Below are 20,127 nucleotides of genomic sequence, written 5' to 3'. Positions count from 1 at the left end.
GTCCTCACCGCGTATATTACTTCTTTAGGGGTAGGAGTTCACCATGGAGAGCTAATTGATTTGTATGACTTTGATCTTGTCGGAATTAGGCAATTATCTTTGGCTGAGATTAGGACTAGTGCCGAGGGTCTTGTGTATAAACGGACCCATCCACATTACGTTCCACCGACTGCCGAGGAAGCTATTGCTGAAGATGAACCGATTCCAGTTGGCATACCTGTTCCACTGATTATTGATCCAGGATTTGCCATGACACCTTATTTTGAAATTGCTCAGAGCAGTTCATATGCACCTCCCCACCGACTAGTGATTTCTTTAGTCATCTTCAAGATGACATTTTTAGTCGGTTTGACTCCTTAGAAACTAAGATTAATGATCAGTACACCTCTCTCCAAGGACAGATTGCAGACTTTCGTTAGGAGATGACAGACCGTACTGATGCTTTAGAGAGGGAGCAGCAAAGGATGTTTGATTATTTTCAAGATGATGATGTGGATGAGGATGAGTGACCTCTGGCACTTTTATTTGTGACTTGTACTTTTGAGATACCTTGCATTATGACTATGTACGCTTTGTGATAATTATCTTTCTTCAATTTCTTTCCATGTCATTTATAGAGTAGGCTTCTTAATATGTTTTTGAAAAATATTACTTAGTAGTTTTTCAAAATTAATTTTCTAAACTTTCCCCTTTCAAAATTTTATTTTCCAAAATTCTTTCAAAATTTTGTTTTCAAAATTCTTTCAAAATATTTTTATCTTTCTAGAGTAGCCTAGACCCTACTGTAGAATTGCATGATTCTATGATTTTAGAAGCCAGCATCTCACAAGCACAGTAGGATCCCTTGCTTGTACAACCTAGATTGGGTGGGATACTTAGGACTTAGCCTATCAGATACTTATGTTAGTGCATCACTATAAATCTGGACTTTAAATAAAAACATTGATCAATTTGAGTTTCCTAGCTAGTAACAACCTAGTTAATCCCAAATGCTCAAATTGACCAACCTGAGTCAATAGCTTCTATCTTGTGATGGTTAACTTTGTACGAAGGTTGGACATTTCATCATAAGGACTTTCTTTTCTTAACCCATGCTTGGACTTTTAGGAGTTATCAATTTTAGGGGGAGTTTATGAATTTAGAAAAGTTTATTCAAATTTATTTCCTTAAGCAACTTTTCAAATTTTATCTTTACTAAATTTTCTAAAAAAAATTTTAGCTAAAGCGTTCCTTTACCAAATTTTCAAAATATTAACTTTGTTAAAATTTTAAACTTTGCACTCAAATGTTCAAAATTATTTTCTTAGAATAACTATAACCTTGCTATATTTTAAGAAAATTTATACTCTTCAAATCTTTCATACTTTTACTTTACGATTATTTCAAACATTTGGTTTTATTTCCAATGCCTTAAACTTATTCTCTTTCAAACTTTTACTTTCGACATATTTTTCAATTCCTTACCTTAAAATTCTAAAAGGTAAAAAATATCTTTTTTTTCACAATCTATAACTTTACAAATTTTTAAAGAGTTTTTCACTCTAATATTTTTATCAAACTTCTACTTTAATTCTCTTTGTTAGCTTCCCCTATTTTTGATGTGTGTCAAAGGGGGAGAGATAGTGAATTCAGGGGAAGTTGTTCAACTCAGGGGGAGAGTGTAAATTAAAAATGCTTGTTTATTTCTGTACTTTTTAACTTAACTTTGAACCTTGGTTGTCAAACATCAAAATGGGGGACATTGTTGGTGTAAGTTGCACCAGAATCAAACCTGAGTCTTGATGTTGCCAAAGCTTCAAGTTAAGTTTTATTGTGATCTAACAAGTTAACTAAGTGTGCAGGTTGTTTTCTCAATCGAGAAAGACCTAGCTGGAGACTAGGCAGGAAAAGTCTTAGCAGATCGTGGAACCCAGGTGAAAGTCTAAGTGGGTCGAGAGGACCTGACGCTTGGCAGTGTGATCGAGAGGTCTGGAGGACCGAAGGTTGAAAGAAAAGTCCTGGCGAGCCGATCAAGGCTAAGTGAAAAGTCCAAACAAGATATGGAGGATCAATGTTTGATAGGTAGGTTGAGGTAAACAACTGGAGGAGTGACAGAGAGATCGAGTTCCTGAAGGGAATAACCTAAGATCACTGATCCAACTGAAGAAACCAGGAAGATTTTCAAGTTGAGATCAAGACATGTTCTACTGTCTAATATTACTCATGCATTATATATTACTGTGCTAACCTTTGTATTGCAGGAATACTTTGTCTAACACTGTTTTGCAGGTTATGACCTAATCGGTCGATCGAACGTAGGGATCGATCGACCGAACAAGGTGACTCGGCACAGTTTAATTCAATCAGCAACGATCAGAAACAGAAGGAAACTACACTGATCAGTCGATCGAACCAGGGGATCGGTCGATCGAATGATCAATCATTAATGGCACAGTAAATGCGAATCTCGGCAAATCTCGACGAACAGGGAAGGTGCCTATTTGGTCGACCGAACAAAGGGATCGGTCGACCAAACCCTTAATGGTCATTAATTATCGAAGATCGAATCAACATCGGATCTCAGCCAGAAAGAAAGGGAGCTGGTTCGGTCGACCGAACCCAGGCATCGATCGACCAAACATTGACAATTCTTATAAAAAAGAGCTCAAGGTCCGAGGCTAAAGTTAACGTTGTTCTACTTCAAAAATCATCTCTGTGCAAGCTTCTGCTACTGGTCTATGACTCGCAAGTTGCTCCATCCAGAAGGGCCGACCAAGCTTCATCGTAAATCTTTGTTGGTATATTTTATTTTAGAAAAACTTGCATTGTACTTAAAATCTTACAAGATAGTAGGGTGTTACTATCTTGCATGTTGTACGCACTGCTTCTTTCCGAAAACAGAAGAGTATTAGTGGATTGCCCATCTGTGTGGTCAAGGATCGCGGGCCTTGGAGTAGGAGTCGAACTATGCTCCGAATCAAGTAACTGAATTGTTCTTTATTTTTCTGCTGCACGACTTTATTTTTAACGAGTAAAAGAAAAGTTTTAAAAACATGATATTCATCCCCCCCTCTATCGTACCCATTTGATCCAACAGACTACCTTGAGTACAATCTCTTAGCACTCAGACCCTCACCCTTACGATTCATTTGACTCTTCATTGCAGCCGTAATCTCTTACTTTCAAGCCTATTTCCTTTAGCTCTCATCCCTCGAATGCATTCAAGCCCGCAGCTTGTCCCCAATGTCATCTTTCGTGTATGCCTCGAAGTCGCTTCCCTCGGCCCTTGTCCTTGCTGCCTTGTCCATGGTCCCTCAGATGCTTCATCCTTCATCTGACCCGAAGCCATCAACCTGAGTCATATGTGTATCATGCAAACCTGCACAACTCAAATACACATATCAAATACAAGGGTGAACCTAATTTAAACTCTTTGCCCAAACACCAAAACACATGGTCGCACGGACCATTAGGATTGCTCCAACATATTCTTCACATTATGTGCAATAATGTGAAGAAAAGATATTACAAGTTCACTAATTGATATATTTCTATTTCCTTTCAATTTTCCATGATTCGTTAGCAAATAACAAAGTTTGTCTAAAGACCTTCTATCCATCCTACAGTTATCAACACATTGTCAATCACTATGAAAACCCATTTCATTTAAGTTTATAGACCTAATATTATATATAAACAATGCCTGATAAGAATATGATATGATAAGCATATGATATGCTGCTCCTCAATCTAGCACTCTACTTGATAGCTAAGACAATTGTCAACACTAAAAGCATAAATAACTTGCTTTCCATCATCTTCATGCACATAATGAGTATAGAAATCACCCTCAGGGCTATAGTGCAATAGCAGGATATTCAGGTTATCATCCAGGCACCCGCGGTTCAATCCCCAGCTATGGTAAATTTGTAAGAATTTTTCCTCCAAATGGGAAGCGCAACCAAAGGATGATGAGCATCTTGACCACTCACCACAAGCACTTCCCGATTTACCTTGGTGGCTGACGGAAAAATTCCATGGGACCGGACCAGTCACCCCATAGCTAGTCACTGAGGCTAACTAGGTCTATTATAATGAGTACAGAAATCATCTTCATCTCCTACCTTACTACTAACCGAGCCATATCAACCTATCATGTAAATTGGGCAACAAAAGCAATGTGGAAAATCTCAAATTCTAATAAAACTAAAAATACTGAATACAAACCTACAAATTTTATTTCAAACAAGAATTTTGTTTGCAAGTTGGACTTACAATAGGATATTAATCACTTTTACAAGTTGAACCAAACAGTAAAGAGAAAATTACGTTTTTAGTCCTGTAACTTACACTTTTTTCAATTTTAGTCATGTTATGAGTAAATTTATATTTTTAGTCCTGTAACTTGTAATATTTTCCAATTTCAGTCATTTTCCTCTAAAATTATAATTTATAACGGAAAATGATGAGTTGTAAATTGAATTTGGGGATTTTAATTTTTTATGACCCATGTGTTTTTTATATTCCAACCACAAACTAGACATTTTTCGTTGAAAAATTTCAATTTTGGAGGAAAAAGGACTGAAATTGGAAAATATTACAAGTTACAGGACTAAGAACGTAAATTAACTCATAACAGGACTAAAATTGAAAAAGATGCAAATTACAAGACTGAAAATGTAAGTAAATTTGCAAGGTTTCTTAAGTGATTTGATAAGGGCATTAATCATTTTACTCTTATATGATTTCTAGAAGTGTGAGAAGATGAGTTGGAAAAAAATAGCATTTGCAAACAAGAGAGTTGGTTTATAAATCTCTAGATTGAAAAAAAAAATCAGAGTGAGCTGACAATAAAAAAAAAATGAGAGGAGCTTAAAGGAAGGATTTGCTAGGCTTCTGTAGGATTCAATTTGATTCTTGATGTAGATCTCTTAACATTGAAGGATTAGGAAAGGAGGATTATAATTGAGGTATCAATTATTACATGTGTGTGCCAAGTCCTATTGTAGTTCCCTGAATACATATCAGTTTCATGTGAAGCTCTTATCTATTCATTATCATTTGGTGTTCCCTCTTCCCCATGAAGCTCACCCTTTCATGACTCAAAGACCTACATATTGAGCCTGAGGTATTCAAAGATAGCTACGAGGAATACTAGAATTGCAGAAATACAAATTACTGCTAAGGAGACGGCTATAAAACTAGGGGTTGCTGAAATAAGGAAATATAGGAATGGAATTAGAAATTTCTGAACTTGAAACTGAATTGCCTAAGGATTAGTTGAAATAGAATTTGTAGGTTCAACTTACAAGTTGCAAGATTTAGCATTATCTCTAAACCAAGAGATAGTTGGTAGGAAAATATCAAATTAGCAAGAACTAAACATAACCTAAATAAATCAAAGTTATTTTAGAGTATGAAGCAAACTAGCAAGAACTAAATATAACTTAACTAAATCAAAACCACATGATCACCGAGTCACGGAAATTACATAAAATGTATTCATTGTCATAGTTAATAGCTTTGTTGCAAGTACAAAAGGGCAAAATGGCAACAAGACAATGTTAAAACAAACAAACCCAGACAGAAATTCATTGGAGATATCCAAGGAAGAAAACAACGAGAAATGCACGGCTTTAAAACACAGTCTTTCATGGAAAAAAGCAACAATTCAAGGTCTAGTTTCCACAATGACCAAATATATACCTATGAAGAATGCCTCTAGGGTTCTTCGTGAGTTGGGAAAGCCACACCTTCGCAAGTGGGGCGCCTTCATGAGTGGAACACCGCTAGGGTTCTTCGTGGAGTAGGAACCGGGTATTTTGAACCACATAAAATCTTGTGTCTCCTATGCGTGCGTTTATTATTCTTATATCTATTTCCAATACATACTAATCTTTTATAAACGAGCACACAAACAAGCACAATCCAAGTAAATCACTATTGACCCCACTTAGCAACGTCAACAATCCCAACAAAGACATGTACAACTTATTAAACTTAAAAAGGGATAACTCAAGGAGCTTAGCATAGATAGCTCAAGGAGCTAAGAGTACTCAGAGCATCCACAGTGGGAGCTCCTTCGAAGCTCCCACTGTCTGCGTGGCCAATGGGAAGGAATTCCCTCCCATAGTGGGAGGGAGTTCCTTGGATTAAACAAAGAAGCGACTCCATAACCATGGAGCTGCTTCTTCAAATTTTTTATTTTTTTAATATTAAAATAAACTCTTTTTTTAATATTTGTAAAAAAAATAGCATCAAGAACAATAACTAATTTTTAGTTGTTGAATAATGGCTAATTTTTAGTCATTGTTCAATGATCAATTTTTTTAAAATTTTAAAAATCTATAAATACATCTTCAATCTCATTTTTTTTTTATTCATCTTATTATTCTCTTCACTCTCTGCTTCTTATTTTTCTTTTTATTCTCTATTTATATTCGAGATAGATGAAAATTTCAATATTTCTTTTACAAATTTGAATTCTTCAAATATAGAAGAAAATACATCTTCTTAAAATACTCATATTCCTCCAAATGTCCAATATCCTCATTTTTTCTCTCAAACACAATACCCTCTAAATTTTTAAAACATTTTATATGTTTCACAATATCCTCCAAAATTTTCAAATTCCCAAAGTTCTCAAAATTTTTGAGAATCCAAGTAACGCCGCCCTAGCTCCATTTGGTATGTATCCACCACAAGATTAGTTAGCCATTGGTAGAAAATTTGGGATGTCTTCTCCTTATGTATTTTCTCCTACTCAACTATTAGTCATGCTTTCGAATGAATCAAGAACTACTCTTGACCCATCTATTAGCGACAAAAAATCTCTAACGTCATCATCTACTCCAACAACTCAATGGCCGCCACACTCATCACAAGAAGAGCGTAAGTTGAACTAGAGAAAGATGATTCGAAATGAAGATTTTAGTCTCTCGATGAAGATGTGGTCCTTGTGAAGTTATGGACAACTATCAGCACTGATACAGTCATTGTTAATGACCAAAATGATCAAGCTTTTTGAAAATATATAGTTGATTACTAAAACAAGCATCATCCCACTAGATCTATGACGAGAAGCTATCAGCGACTAAAATCGCATTACTATAGTTTTGCACGGATGGTAAATGAATTTTCTACAACCTATAATAATTTTTATACTCATCGTCAAAGAGGTTGGAGTGATGAGAATGTGTTGGAGAATGCACTAAATATGTGGAAGCCAATAATAATAACAAGGACTTTAAGTATATGCATATGTGGAGGGTTCTCAGAGAGTATGAGAAATATGTTCCACAATCTCATTACTTTAGCAAAAAGGCAAAAACATTTGAATCGGGGGGACATTTCAACATCAAATCCAGATACGAGTGTTAGTGTGGATGATTCTAAAGTCTGCATTTATCCAATAAAGCAAAAGGTAGCAAAGAGGAGGAGTAAATCCAAAGTCAAAAAGGACGATACAATGGAACACAACATCAACAATGAATGATAAGATATTAAAGAATATCAAATGTAAAAAAAAATGACCTTGCGGGAAACCGAGATCTTTCATAAGGATTATGAAATTCTTATGAAGGATACTAGTGAGAAGACATTAAAACAATTTCATATACATAAGAAAATGGTTAAAAAAATTAAATGGAGACGTAGTCTATTGTAGATATATTTAAGTTTATTTTATATATTATTATAATTTATATCTTTTTATTTGATGTACTATAATATTTATTATTTTTTTAATTATTAATGTTATTTCATATTAGCAATTTATGGATTTTAATTTTATAAAAATTTAATTATATTTAATGTAAAATACGAGGAAGAGATGAGAAATATATATATAATGAAAAGTATGAGACTCATGAATGAGTTGTTGAGAGATTTTTTTATAATGTAGAAATATATGAGATTTTTTTACTTTTGACGTGACACGGATATGGCAACGAATAAACTCTCTAAGAGCTCCAACCATTATGGAGGCTCTCAGAGATGAGCTCGGGGAGCTCAAAGTAGAAAGCTTTGGGAGCTCAAAGTAGACAACTTGGCATACCTAATAGCATTTATCCATCGACCTCCCAAAGTGGTGATGTGCCAACCTAGCCCAGGGTCTTAGAACACATGAAATTCTAGTGTGGAGTGAGGCCACGTAGGGATGACTTGCTAAACTAGGGTGAGACCATTACTAAGCCCCCCTTCAGGTTGAGTCAAGATGTACAAAACGGGCTCGAGTGTTAAGGTTAGCAGGATATACAAAGCCTTGCTGAAGTTAGCCTTGAGCAACTGAGCTAAGCTGGGAAGTGCCCCTGAAAAAAGTCCAAATAGAACGCCTCTCTGATGGAGTTGGAAGTGAACAAGGTTGAGCTGCTTACGTTCCCAAGAGCTTTGATGAGTCTTCATCCTTAGGCTTTTGTGCTCAAGTAGATTTGTAATATGTTTGATTAAGCAACTTGTAACGAAACAATGTAATGAACTTGTTATGAATGAATAAAATGGTATGGGAAAAGCCCACTTATACTAATTGCAAGTGAACTTGACGTCAAGAGGCTGCCCCTAGAGTTGCATGGGGCTGAGGAGGTCGATCTTGAGATCGTGGAGATCTGGGAGAGATGTCCACAGGCTGACCCCAGATCCATGGGGAAACGAAGGAGCTCGATCCCGAGCTCGTGAAGATTTGGGAGAGATGTCCGTAAATCAACCCTAAAGTTGTGGGGACTAAGGTATGGGCATACTCCATAATGGAGCATCCATATACTAAAAGTGTATGGATCTGTCCATATTTTAGATTCGCTCTGGGGAAATGTTTTATCCTGATACTGTTTCTTATTCCAAATTATATACTACGTACTACTGCAGCACTTTGATGGCTTTGGGAAAGTGTTTTTTTTATCTTTGATGCTGTTTCTTATAACCACATACCGACTCAATAAATTGTATTAACATTTCAACTTCTCTAAATTCTCTTTCAAACAAAGAATGAGGCTAGAGTACAAGATAAAGAAGACATTTTTTTTATTATTTCACACAGAATATCAAACTTTTACTGCAGAACAATCAGAAACTAGTGATGCTATAATGAAGCATAGATAATGTGCATGAATGCAAAAGCTCAGAACAACCCATCTACGATATAGTTCAAGTAAATATTTATTGAATCTCAGTCAGCAGTGATAAACGAAATCCTAGCAAAATAGTCTGACATTCCAGCGTAGCCCTTAATTTATGCAGCAAAATTCCTCAAAAGATGAGAAAGAAAACTAATATCCTAAGGGATGTTTTGATTGTCTTACAAGAGGAACTCAAAATGAGCCTAGTCCAGGCCCTTGATTAGAAAAGAAATGGTTTGATCTGAAAATTAAGAGGAACAGCTACTAATGATCAAAAGATAGGCAGCAGTAACACCATCTGTCCAGAAATAGAACCTCCTCATAATTGTAGCTTGTATTTCTGTTTCCCTTTTTCTGTTCAAATTTCCTCTTTCTTAGAATTTTGGAAGATTTTATTTTTATTTTAAATTTTTCAATCTCAGAAAAGCTTCCCAGTTTTGGCATAGCAAATGTTTTACCTATGCCTTAGACATCAAGAGTGAATGCACTTCAAAATGTGTCGCTCCTGTGTAAACTTCGTCCAGACTTGATCCGATCTGAATCTGCAATAGTGACTTGACTATTCGCATCCCAATTATGATTTACAGGCACCTGAAACTGGTTACTCAAATTACCGGATGCTGATCTGCTGAGTAAAACCTCATTGGGATCTGGAAATCTCATGCTGTTCTGGTACGCAGGTCCAATTCCAAGAGACTGCAAACGAGCTGCTAGATTATTGAAGTTTAGATATGCTACAGAAGCATTAGCAGACTGACTATCAGTTGGTGGCAAAACCCAATTCATCCAATCATGACGCTTCCTTATTTTATCGCCCTGCAATATGAATAACAATAAAGGCAATCTAGCAAAAAAAAATCATGCATAACAGGACTTAGAAACTGTTTCATAAACTGAAACCAACAACATGGAGGTACCTGAACTTCCACTACAGTTGACAGCCGCAAGGTTTCTAATATGAATTCCACACTGTTTGTTAATTGCTTGACCTGGAAAACATAGATAAATTTTAAGAATGGCATGAGAACTCTCTTGTTGGCAAAATAAATGAAGATTTAAGAGGCAAAAGGAAAATATCAAGGAACCATAATTTGGTGACTACCCCCGAAGTTAAATATCATAATTTTTGTACCTAGGGGTAGAAAGTAGAAATACATGTAGTTTCAGACTTCAAAGGGTTTAGATGTCAACAAATAGGCAGTGGCAAATAGCAAAGACATTTCAAGCAAATGGCCTATTTATAGTCTCTGATTGCAAACGCAAATGGTTTATAAGTCTATTTGTAGTTGTCTTGAAGCTTCCAAATAACACTTAAGAAATACTACGAAGACCTTCGTCCTGAATATCATTGTTATCCAACAGTCATTATCGGGCCCAACTATCTATGGTCAACTACATAAAGCATATCCTTCCAGTGAGCACTTTGCAAAAAAATAACAGTAGCAATATTCAAACTAATTAAAGTCATTTTTCATTATATTAACTAATCTTTTTGTATCTACATCAAGCTTCTTGTTCTGTCAAGCAAACTCCATCAATTGCAGAGCCGTTCATGTCCAGATCCAGCAGTAAGGTTTGTTGCTTGTCCTTGTTTACTGCCTGCATCTTCCAAAACATTACAAGCTACATCCCCAGGATAATTTCCCTTGGTGTGGATTTCAAACTGGTTCTGTTTCTTAATGAGGCTTCCAGAGTCTTCTTTCATAGTTATTTCTTCACAAATGATTTTTTTTCTCTTTTTCATCATCAATTGAGTTCCTTGCCTCTAGTAGCCAAAGCAAGCATGCTAGAATCTCAAACAATATATGCACCTTCCTGGTTGTGTTGCAGCGACACTGAGTATTGTAATTCCATTAGCCAAACTGAGTACTCCTCTCTCCTATCACAACCGCATCACATAACCTAGCAGCATGTCACAGCTCAAGCAACAATGGTCTTCTTAGTAATAAACCCTCCAATGTTAGATCTACAATCGGCATATCAGTTAAGGAATACCTACACTTTCTTCAGTGGCGTACTACTAGGAATTAGCCATTTTGATCCATGACATCCTTAGTTGATGAAGGCACTTTTGTGCTCATATGATGCATGTCTTGAATCAAAAATTTAGATTCCGAACTCAAAAGTGCTTCAGAGTATATATTTGATAACACATTAATACTTTAAACCAACATCTAATTCTACTAGGGTTTGCTTAGCCGCCCACTCTCTCTGAACTCAAAAATAGCCTCAAAGCATATATTTGATAACACATTAATACCTTAAACCGACATCTAATTCTACTAATGTTACTCTAGAAAATGGTTCTCTCTCATCAACTACAGGAAAGAGCACGTGAGATAACTCCTACTTCATCTTTAACATTTTCTTTTTGTTGATATTCCTAAATTTTCTTTGATTTTATATCTATAAGAAAACTAGGTGACTAAATTGCCCAATAACTTTTCCTGTTGACTTTGTTTATATTTAGGATTTGTAGACTAAAAAGGTAATTGGTAGATGCTTGAATCACATGGATTGTATCAAGGAATAACAGTTACATGTGCATCTACTCTAATAACTCCTCTTGAAATGAACCTGAAGCATGCGGATTACATAATCTACGAAAAACTTTTCTCAGCCTTGTTGACTCTACAAAATATTTAGTGTGAATCTAGTTAACTAGGTAACACTTTTGGTCCTCGTTCTATAATCAAGCCAGAAAATTTTCTTTCAGCCCTATGAATTTCTTTTCCAAAATCGCCTAGTAGTTTACTAAATAATCTCTCCTAATTTGGGATTACAATAATTTCCCGAGACCGATGTACAGGAAAGAAAGTCATTATAAAATGGCTTAATCTAATTTCAGCTAAATAGTTGAAGTTACTCTAAGTCTCTCATGGTTTCTCCTTGTCGTAAATTTAATCCTATAATTGCATCTCTGGCTGTAAATAACCTACGAATGGTATAATAGAAATTTAGGATGTTGTTTCCTTGGGAGGCTATACAAGCTATTTCTTCTGGGAAATTTGTTTTATAGGCTTCCTAAGCTGCTCTAGCAACATCACCTAAGTAGTTTTCTCCTATCCTCATCATAGTTTCACCATATTCTATGTCAAGCTCATGTCTTGCTTGGTAATATCTTTTGACAGAGACTATCCATTGCTCTAGGTAGGTGTCGTACATTTGGGGATCATCGCATTCAACTATATTTAAAAGTACTGAGTTTTTCCTAAAGTAGGTAATTTCGGGTGGCCTCATTTTGCCTATGGTTCTAAGTAAAGGATTATTGTTAGTATATGGAGTTATTCTTGTTCTCGAGGGATGTTCTTCTTCATAATCCATTGTTCTCATTATACTTTCGTGATATCGTACTTGCAATGGTTGGTCGAGATGTACTCGTGGCACTGGATTCTGTAGGGTTCCTGAGATTGACTTTTGTATATTGTTTTTTAGCAATTATATTTTGTTCTTCATCAAAATATAATTCTCAATCCTTATCTAACTTCTATATTTTGTTCTTCTGTACTCATCTTCATTTTCCTCTCTTTGTGATGTGGAGGGCTTATAATTGTTAAATCTCACTATAGAACCACCATGCCTATCTTTATAGATTATTGATTTCGTCGGTTGCAGAGTTTATGGTTGAGTGTTTAAATCTATATTAAGGAGGCGTTTGGTTCTTTCCTAGGAATAGGAATCGAAATGAGAATCATTGTATTGTGGAATGGGAATGGGTATGAGCATGGATATCACTCTTAAAAGTAATGTTTGGTTAGTTGCATATTTTCTATCGGAATCAATCAAAATTTCTTTTTTTACCCTTAAAGGAAAGTAAGAGAAAAAATTAGATGTGAGAGAATGATGAATGTGAGAGAAAAATATGATGAAAGAGAATGATGAGAGAGAAAATATGATAAGAGAGAAAGTGTGATGAGAAAGAATAAAGAGAGAGAAAGTGTGATGAGAGAAAATGAGAAAAGAGAGTGTGATAGGAGAGAGCATGATGAGAAAAGATGAGAGAGAAAATATGATGTGAGAGAAAGTATGATGAGAGAGGATGAAGAGAAAATGTAATGAGAAAAATGAGGAGAGAGAGTGTGATGAGAGAGATTAAGGAGAGAGAAGGTATGGTGAGAGAGAAAGTATGATGAGAGAGAAAGTGTGATGAGAAAAAAAAGAACAGTGAGTGTGATGGGAAAGATTGAGGAGAGAGAAAGTATGATGAGGGAGAAAGTATGATGAGAGAGAAAGTGTGTTGAGGAAAAAAAGGACGGAGTGTGACAAGAGAGATTGAGGAGAGAGAAAGTATGATGAGAAAAAAAAGAAGGAAGAGAGTGTGATGGAAGAGATTGAGGAGAGAGAAAGTATGATGAGAGAGAAAGTGTAATGAGAAAAAAAGAGGAAAGAGAGTGTGATAGAAGAGATTAAGGAGAGAGAAAGTGTGTGATAAAATGATGAGAGAGAAAATATGATGAGAGAGAACAAGGAGAGAGAAGTGATATGAAAGAAAAAATAAATAAATATATTTTGATATTTGATATTAAGGGAGAAAATTTTAGTTTTAGGTCAAGGGTATTTTTGGAATAAGGGAATATTTTGATTGATGAAAATAGGGTAATGACTCATTGAAAGGGAGGTACATGGGAATGAGTTATTATCCAATTTCAAGGATTCATTCCCTTATTTGTATTCCTATTCCTATAATCCAAACATTAACAATGGCAATCAATGATTCTCATTCTCATTCCCCACTCCTATTCCCCTAAACCAAACACCCCCTAAGATTCCAATCTAGTCTTGCTAGAGTTTCAGAAGATAAGTCTTTGGGTTTTAGGAAATAGATGCCTCTTGTAGTTAGGGCTTCAATGATGTTATGTATTTATACCCGAAAACTATTATTAATGTGAGTCATTGTTTTTCCTAAGAAAATTATATCAATCTGTATGTTATGTTTTTGAAAATCTCTATCCTTTTGCTTGAATAGAGATTTTAATGTATTTGATAAAATCCATAATAGTCATATTAAAATTTGGGCAAAAGTAATGACCGTATTAGATTAGTGTTCATATCTACCTCGAAAAGTCCTATAATTGTCTTTTCATTGTCAGAGAATCTAGAGTCATAGAGAACTAAAAGTTCTTTAGCTCCTATACCCTTTCGTGTTAGACCTTGAAGGTCAAACACAATTAGTCCTAGATGTATATAATTATGTCTCCTTTCCGAGTGTTCTTTCTTCGATCATAAGATTTAATTGTTTTTCTCCTCCATCAGGTGAAGGGGTTGTGTCCTGTTGAGAAGGATAAGATTCCTTTTTTGTATAGGCGTCTTAGATTAAGTGAATTTAATTATTCATTTGAAAAAGCACTAAGTTTCTTTCTACATCTATCAGTTCTGCTAATTGATATGTGGATGTACTATTTCATCTCCTTGTTATAGTGTTAAACCAGGAGTTGGTTGTATTTGTTTCTGTTTGTACTCTTATTGTTTGTGAAGGGTTCAGTCTAAGTTCTTGTGAGACTCATCTGACTGTCCTCTTTATACGTAAGAAACTTATAGGTACTAGCAGTTGTCTAGGCACTATTTTTCCTAGTGAGAGTTTACTTAGGTCTTTGTTTATGTTTCCTAATGCTTCTTTTAGATCTGTAGCTTTATTACTCTTCTATATATGATTTTCTATTGTCAAAAGTTTGTTTTCCAATAATGTTATTATGTAGTGTAAAGAAGTAAGACGAGTATAGTATTATTTTGTTGAACTAATACTTGGTCTCCTAGTCCTATTAGCTCAAAGCTACAATATCCGTTATCTTTTGTCTTAGAGAATTGTTTGGAGAAATCAAGGACTTCTTCATAATGGGTATTTTTGTACGGCAGTCTGTTCATTTAAATTTGATTTCTTCTAGTGTTGTATGTAGAAGTTTTACTTCTTTTTCTATTTGGTTCTTGTATGTTTGAATTAAGTCTCTAATTTGAAGTAATATTGTTTTGTAGTGAGTTTCAAAATCTAGTAGAATAAGGTCCTTTTTAATATGAAGACTAAGTTGGCTAACCTTCCTATCTAAAGAATCTTGTGATTCTTTCAGAAAATCTAAGTTTTTGTCTTAGGTTGCTTAGGATCTGATTTTGGTGTACTTGTGTTAAGGATATTTGTTCCAATATTTGGTTATTCTGTCTTTGCTGTAGTTCTAGGGTCGTTCCAATACTAACAAGTAGGTCTGTGATATTATTTAATTGAGGATTATTATTATGTAATTTGTGAACTATGACGTAATGATTATTTTTCCTAAAACAATCATTATAACCACGCCATGATTACAATTCCTTATAATTTTCATGATTTCTCTTGAGAATTTAATAATAACTCTCTTGATTTTTTGTGATTCCTCCTCTCCCACTGCACCGAGATCGCATTCAACTGGTGACCACCTCCTCTCACTTGCACTCCCTCCTTGAACCACAGCTCCTAGCTTCGATAATAGACCCATTACGTGTGCATGCACGTCACTACTCCAAAGACGAAGAGATTTTGAAACCTTCTGCCAACATTGTTTGTAGCTTCTCGACAATCAACACTTACTATCACTTGCTGATAAGATCCCAAGTCTTTTATAGTACCTCTCACGTAATCAATAGAACATTGAGTGATCCTTCTGTCTTGTTCTATGCCAACCATGAACATGCGAAAAAACCCATGGCTAACCGCAAGAATTTCATGCAATATGGTTGGCATATGCGTGATATCAGGTCTCAATTAATAACCGAGCCGACACTAATAAAGCTTATGTATAATTTAGAGGTTATATCAAATATTTCATAACAACAACAACAACCAAGTCTTATTCCACTAAGTGGAGTCAGCTATATGGATATTTTTACGTCATTGGACTCTATTTCCTACTATATCATCGTTTATACTTAAATAAATTTTATCTTATTTTATTGTTGTTAACCAAGACTCTTTAGATCTTCCTATTTCTCATTTAATGTGCATATTTGTCATAGTTTCACATCGCCTAACTAGAACGTCTATTAGTCATCTAAGTACATATTCGTACCATCTAAAACGTGTCTTTCGAAGTTTTTCCTCAATAGATGCAACTCCGACTTTCTCTCTAATACTCTCATTTTTTATTCTGTCCATCCTCGTATGTTCACATATCCACCTTAACATCCTCATCTCTACAACTCTCATCTTCTGCTCATGTGCTCAGTCATAGCCAACATTCAACGTCATATAATATAGTAGGTCTAACTACCGTTTTATAGAACTTCCTTTTAAATTTTAAAGGTACTTTACAATCACATAAAACACCTGACACTCTCCTTCATTTTAATCATTCTGCTTGTATTCTATGTAAGATATCTCTCTCAGTCCCTCCATTATTTTGTAAAAATGATCATAAATACTTAAAGTACGCTCTCAGTTTCAGACAACTCATCTCTTATCTTAACAGTTGTCTCATTACGTCTAATATTACTAAACTTAAATTCAATATATTCTATTTTTACTCTACAAAGTGAAAAATTTTACACTTCTAATGTTTCTCGAGAAAATTCTAGTTTAGTATTTACTCCTTCACATCTCCCATCTACTAAAATAACATGCAGATAGGGACTTAGAGTTATCCTTGATATAATCCTATTTTTATTGAAAATGTTTCAATTAATCCACCTGAAGTCTTCTCTAGCCATTACATCCTCATAAATATACTTAATTAGTTTAATATATGTTACACTAACATCTCTCTTTTTTATAATTCTCCATATAATTTATTTTGGACTCTATCATAAGATTTTTCTAAGTCAATGAATACCATGTGCAAATCTTATTTTTGCTCCAGATACTTTTCAATTAGTTGTCTAAGAATATGTATAGCTTTTATTGTCGACCTTCCAAATATGAACCCAAATTAATTTTACGTCACTAGGGTCTCTTTTCTAGATCTTTTTTCTATTACTCTTTCTCAAAGTTTCATGCTATGACTTGTTAGTTTAATACTCTCATAGTTTGCACAATTATGTACGTCTCCCTTGTTCTTATATAAGAGAACTAGAGTACTTACTCGCCATTAATCGGATATTTTTTTTCATTTTCAATATCATGTTAAATAATTTTGTAAGTCATTCAATACCTTATTTCTCTAAGCACTTTCATACCTCTATCGGAATATCATCTAGTCCAACGATTTTTCCATTATGCATCCTATTTAAAATTTGTTCTACTTCTAAAGTTTGAATTCTATGATAAAAATTTAAATTTAAATTTAAATTTTTATACTCATTTAACCTACTTAAATTACCTAAGTTAAGTTGGTCACCTAAATTTTAATTAAAAAGTTGATGAAAATATATTTTCCACCGCTCTTTTATGTTTATTAAAAAGGTTACTACATTGGGCTGCAGTCATCTTTAGATTATATAGGATATACATGTACTTATTAAGCATGTTCCCCTATAAATAGGTGATCCACATTGAATTATTATGGTCTTAAAGGGCAAGAAGCAAATTTTAGGGGGGTCAAGTCAAGCATAAAGGTAGCCCTTATGGTTCTAGTTACACGGGAGCTTGTTTGGCTTAAACAATTGATGGTTGAATTAGATAATCCTCCTACCAAGCAAATAAAGTTTATACCGTGGCAATGAGATTGCCAATGACATTGCTTCCAATATAATATTTAACAAGAAGACAACATATAAGAGATTGATTCCCACTTTGTGGAGGAAAAGGTAATTGAAGAAGATTCACTTCATCTGTTAACACCACATTAATAAGTTAGAGAATTTGTTGATTTAAGTCTTTAAGAGATCCTTGAATTAAATGCATTTATAACAAGCACAGACTAAATAATAATCTTAAATTAACTTAAGGAATTCTAGGGATACAAATAAATAAGGGCATATCTATAAAAAGAAACATTATATGGGTGTTAAAATAATGATAATAAATTAATATATATATATAAGTAAAGGGAACTACCTAAGGAATGAACGCAAAAAAATTATCCTTAATTTTAATTTCATATCCATAGAAGAAGGAAGCATCAAATGTCATTCTCTCTATTTATGAATACCAAATTGTTTGCTATAAGTTCAATTTCCTTTGCACTCTCATTTCTTAGACCATTAAATTTATGTGGCATCTTAACGAAGTGCAATTGCATAATCTATTTTTGATTGGCATACCATCAACAATGCTAGGAAAGTTGCAATAAACATCAGTCAAAATTACAAAACTAAAAATCTATAAGATTTCATACTACTCTAAGTTCACTTGGGAATACAACAACCAAAGTCTATATCCCCACTAAGTGGGTCGGGCTACATAGATCCTCATACGCCATTGAGTTTGACGTCTTACTATATCCTTATATATATTTAAATAAATTTTATTATATTTTATCATTGTTAACCAAGTATTCTTTGATCTCCCTCTTCCTCTACTAACGTGTGTATTTGTCATGCTCTCACATCGTCTAACTAAGTATTATTCATTGAATACCTAAATTCACTTGGGAGTAAATGAAATTAAATTTTCATGGTTTGAAATCTCATATCATGCCGAACGACATAATCGAAACATATTATTGTGGTAAATTATCTAAACTCAATATTACTCAATACATACGATGTTTCTAATGTCATTGCATCAATCATATTGATGGGTGACGCATTATGCCAACACTCGATGCCCCTTGATAATTGAGATAATATTGTTATTTTTTAAATTTGTGTCCATACAAGATAATGTCAAATTTGTACCCTTTCAGATGGAACACAAAATCCAAATTTAAGTATTTTTTAAATTTGTGTCCATACAAGATAATGTCAAATTTTTTCTTCATCTCTTTCCTCCACCTCCAAATCTATAGCGGCACTATACATCCAAATGCCAACATAATAATAAAATATTATCATCCCAATTAAAGAACAAAAAATCAACATGGCTCAAACCTTGATTGATTTATTAGATATGTAAGATTAGCTATTCCCTAGAGCAAAACAAAAATTAGTATATAACTAAATTCATACACACGGAACCAATATTGAGCTATAAATAAAACATGATATATATTTGTAAGGTTAATTAAATCAAAATATGATATTACATGGTAAAGACTGAAGTTGAATAATAAATCAAATAGAACTTTCAATCTCTGGTTGATATCTACCCCCTCCCACTTGCTGCTACAGAAACAGTACTTTCGTGTATTGGAATATATATGATATAATTCCAACCTAATCATTACAATAGAAATTTTTCTAGAAGAAAAAAATACTAAAGTCCAGTGACGAACGATGAAAAGCATTAAGTAAAACAGAGTCTGTATTTCACCTTCATTATTCTTAATGTGGTGTATTTAATGGAAGAATACATTATTCACTGCTCATATTGGCCATATTAAAAACGAAAAAACAATGGTATTTTAAAATAGTCATCTGGGAAGTATCTACATATTAACTGGAAGAGTATGATACCAAATTTCTCAGAAATCATTCATCAACTTATATAAGGATGATTAAATACTGACTCAAACAGTATTCTTATTTTTTCATTATATAGGTGAGTCTGCTGAGGCCCTATAAGCTCATTGAAACAAAATACCAACCCACTTAGTTGAGAGCAATAGCCCATAAATTTGTAAGATCCACATTAACTTGTCAGATCCAAGTACTGACCAAAATGCTTAAGCTCAAATTCATAGTAGCTTACTCATTTAAATCCCTTTATTAGCTCACAACTCACAGTGTATAACTAAACTGAGCCACCACATTAAAGTTTGATATCCCAAATAGCCAAACTCATTGAGCTGAAGCATGCCTAACTGGCTGGCAGCATGTGAGACTTAATGGTGTCTATAACGTCATACATACATCGCTTTTCAAATACATAAAATGGTTTACTTTGACACCAATTGTCATAAGCCACGTAGATAAGAGATTTGACCAATTAACTTGAGGCTCAACAACTAGCCCAAAATGTTGAAGTCCAAATTCATAGTAACTAGCTCATCTAAACATTTAAAACTACTTTATTATTAATGCACAAATTCAAATGTGA

The 20,127-nt window shown here is 34.2% G+C and overlaps 1 protein-coding gene across 1 annotated transcript in view; it reads right to left on the bottom strand.

Annotated features, from left to right (window-relative positions):
- Positions 1–9,113: 9,113 nt before the first annotated feature.
- The window catches only part of LOC121974853 (la-related protein 1B-like), a 30,938-nt gene continuing 19,924 nt past the window's right edge, over positions 9,114–20,127 (bottom strand). Inside the window, exons 5-6 of the mRNA XM_042526111.1 lie at positions 10,007–10,078; positions 9,114–9,905 (exon numbers count right to left, since the gene is read on the bottom strand). Of these exons, the coding sequence (XP_042382045.1) occupies positions 9,579–9,905; positions 10,007–10,078 (399 nt within the window). The 3' untranslated portion in view covers positions 9,114–9,578. The remainder of the gene's footprint in view (positions 9,906–10,006; positions 10,079–20,127) is intronic.

This window comes from Zingiber officinale, chromosome 4B (genome assembly GCF_018446385.1).
Source record: "Zingiber officinale cultivar Zhangliang chromosome 4B, Zo_v1.1, whole genome shotgun sequence".
Taxonomy (NCBI): Eukaryota; Viridiplantae; Streptophyta; class Magnoliopsida; order Zingiberales; family Zingiberaceae; genus Zingiber; species Zingiber officinale.
This window is presented reverse-complemented; position numbering and strand designations above follow the sequence as displayed.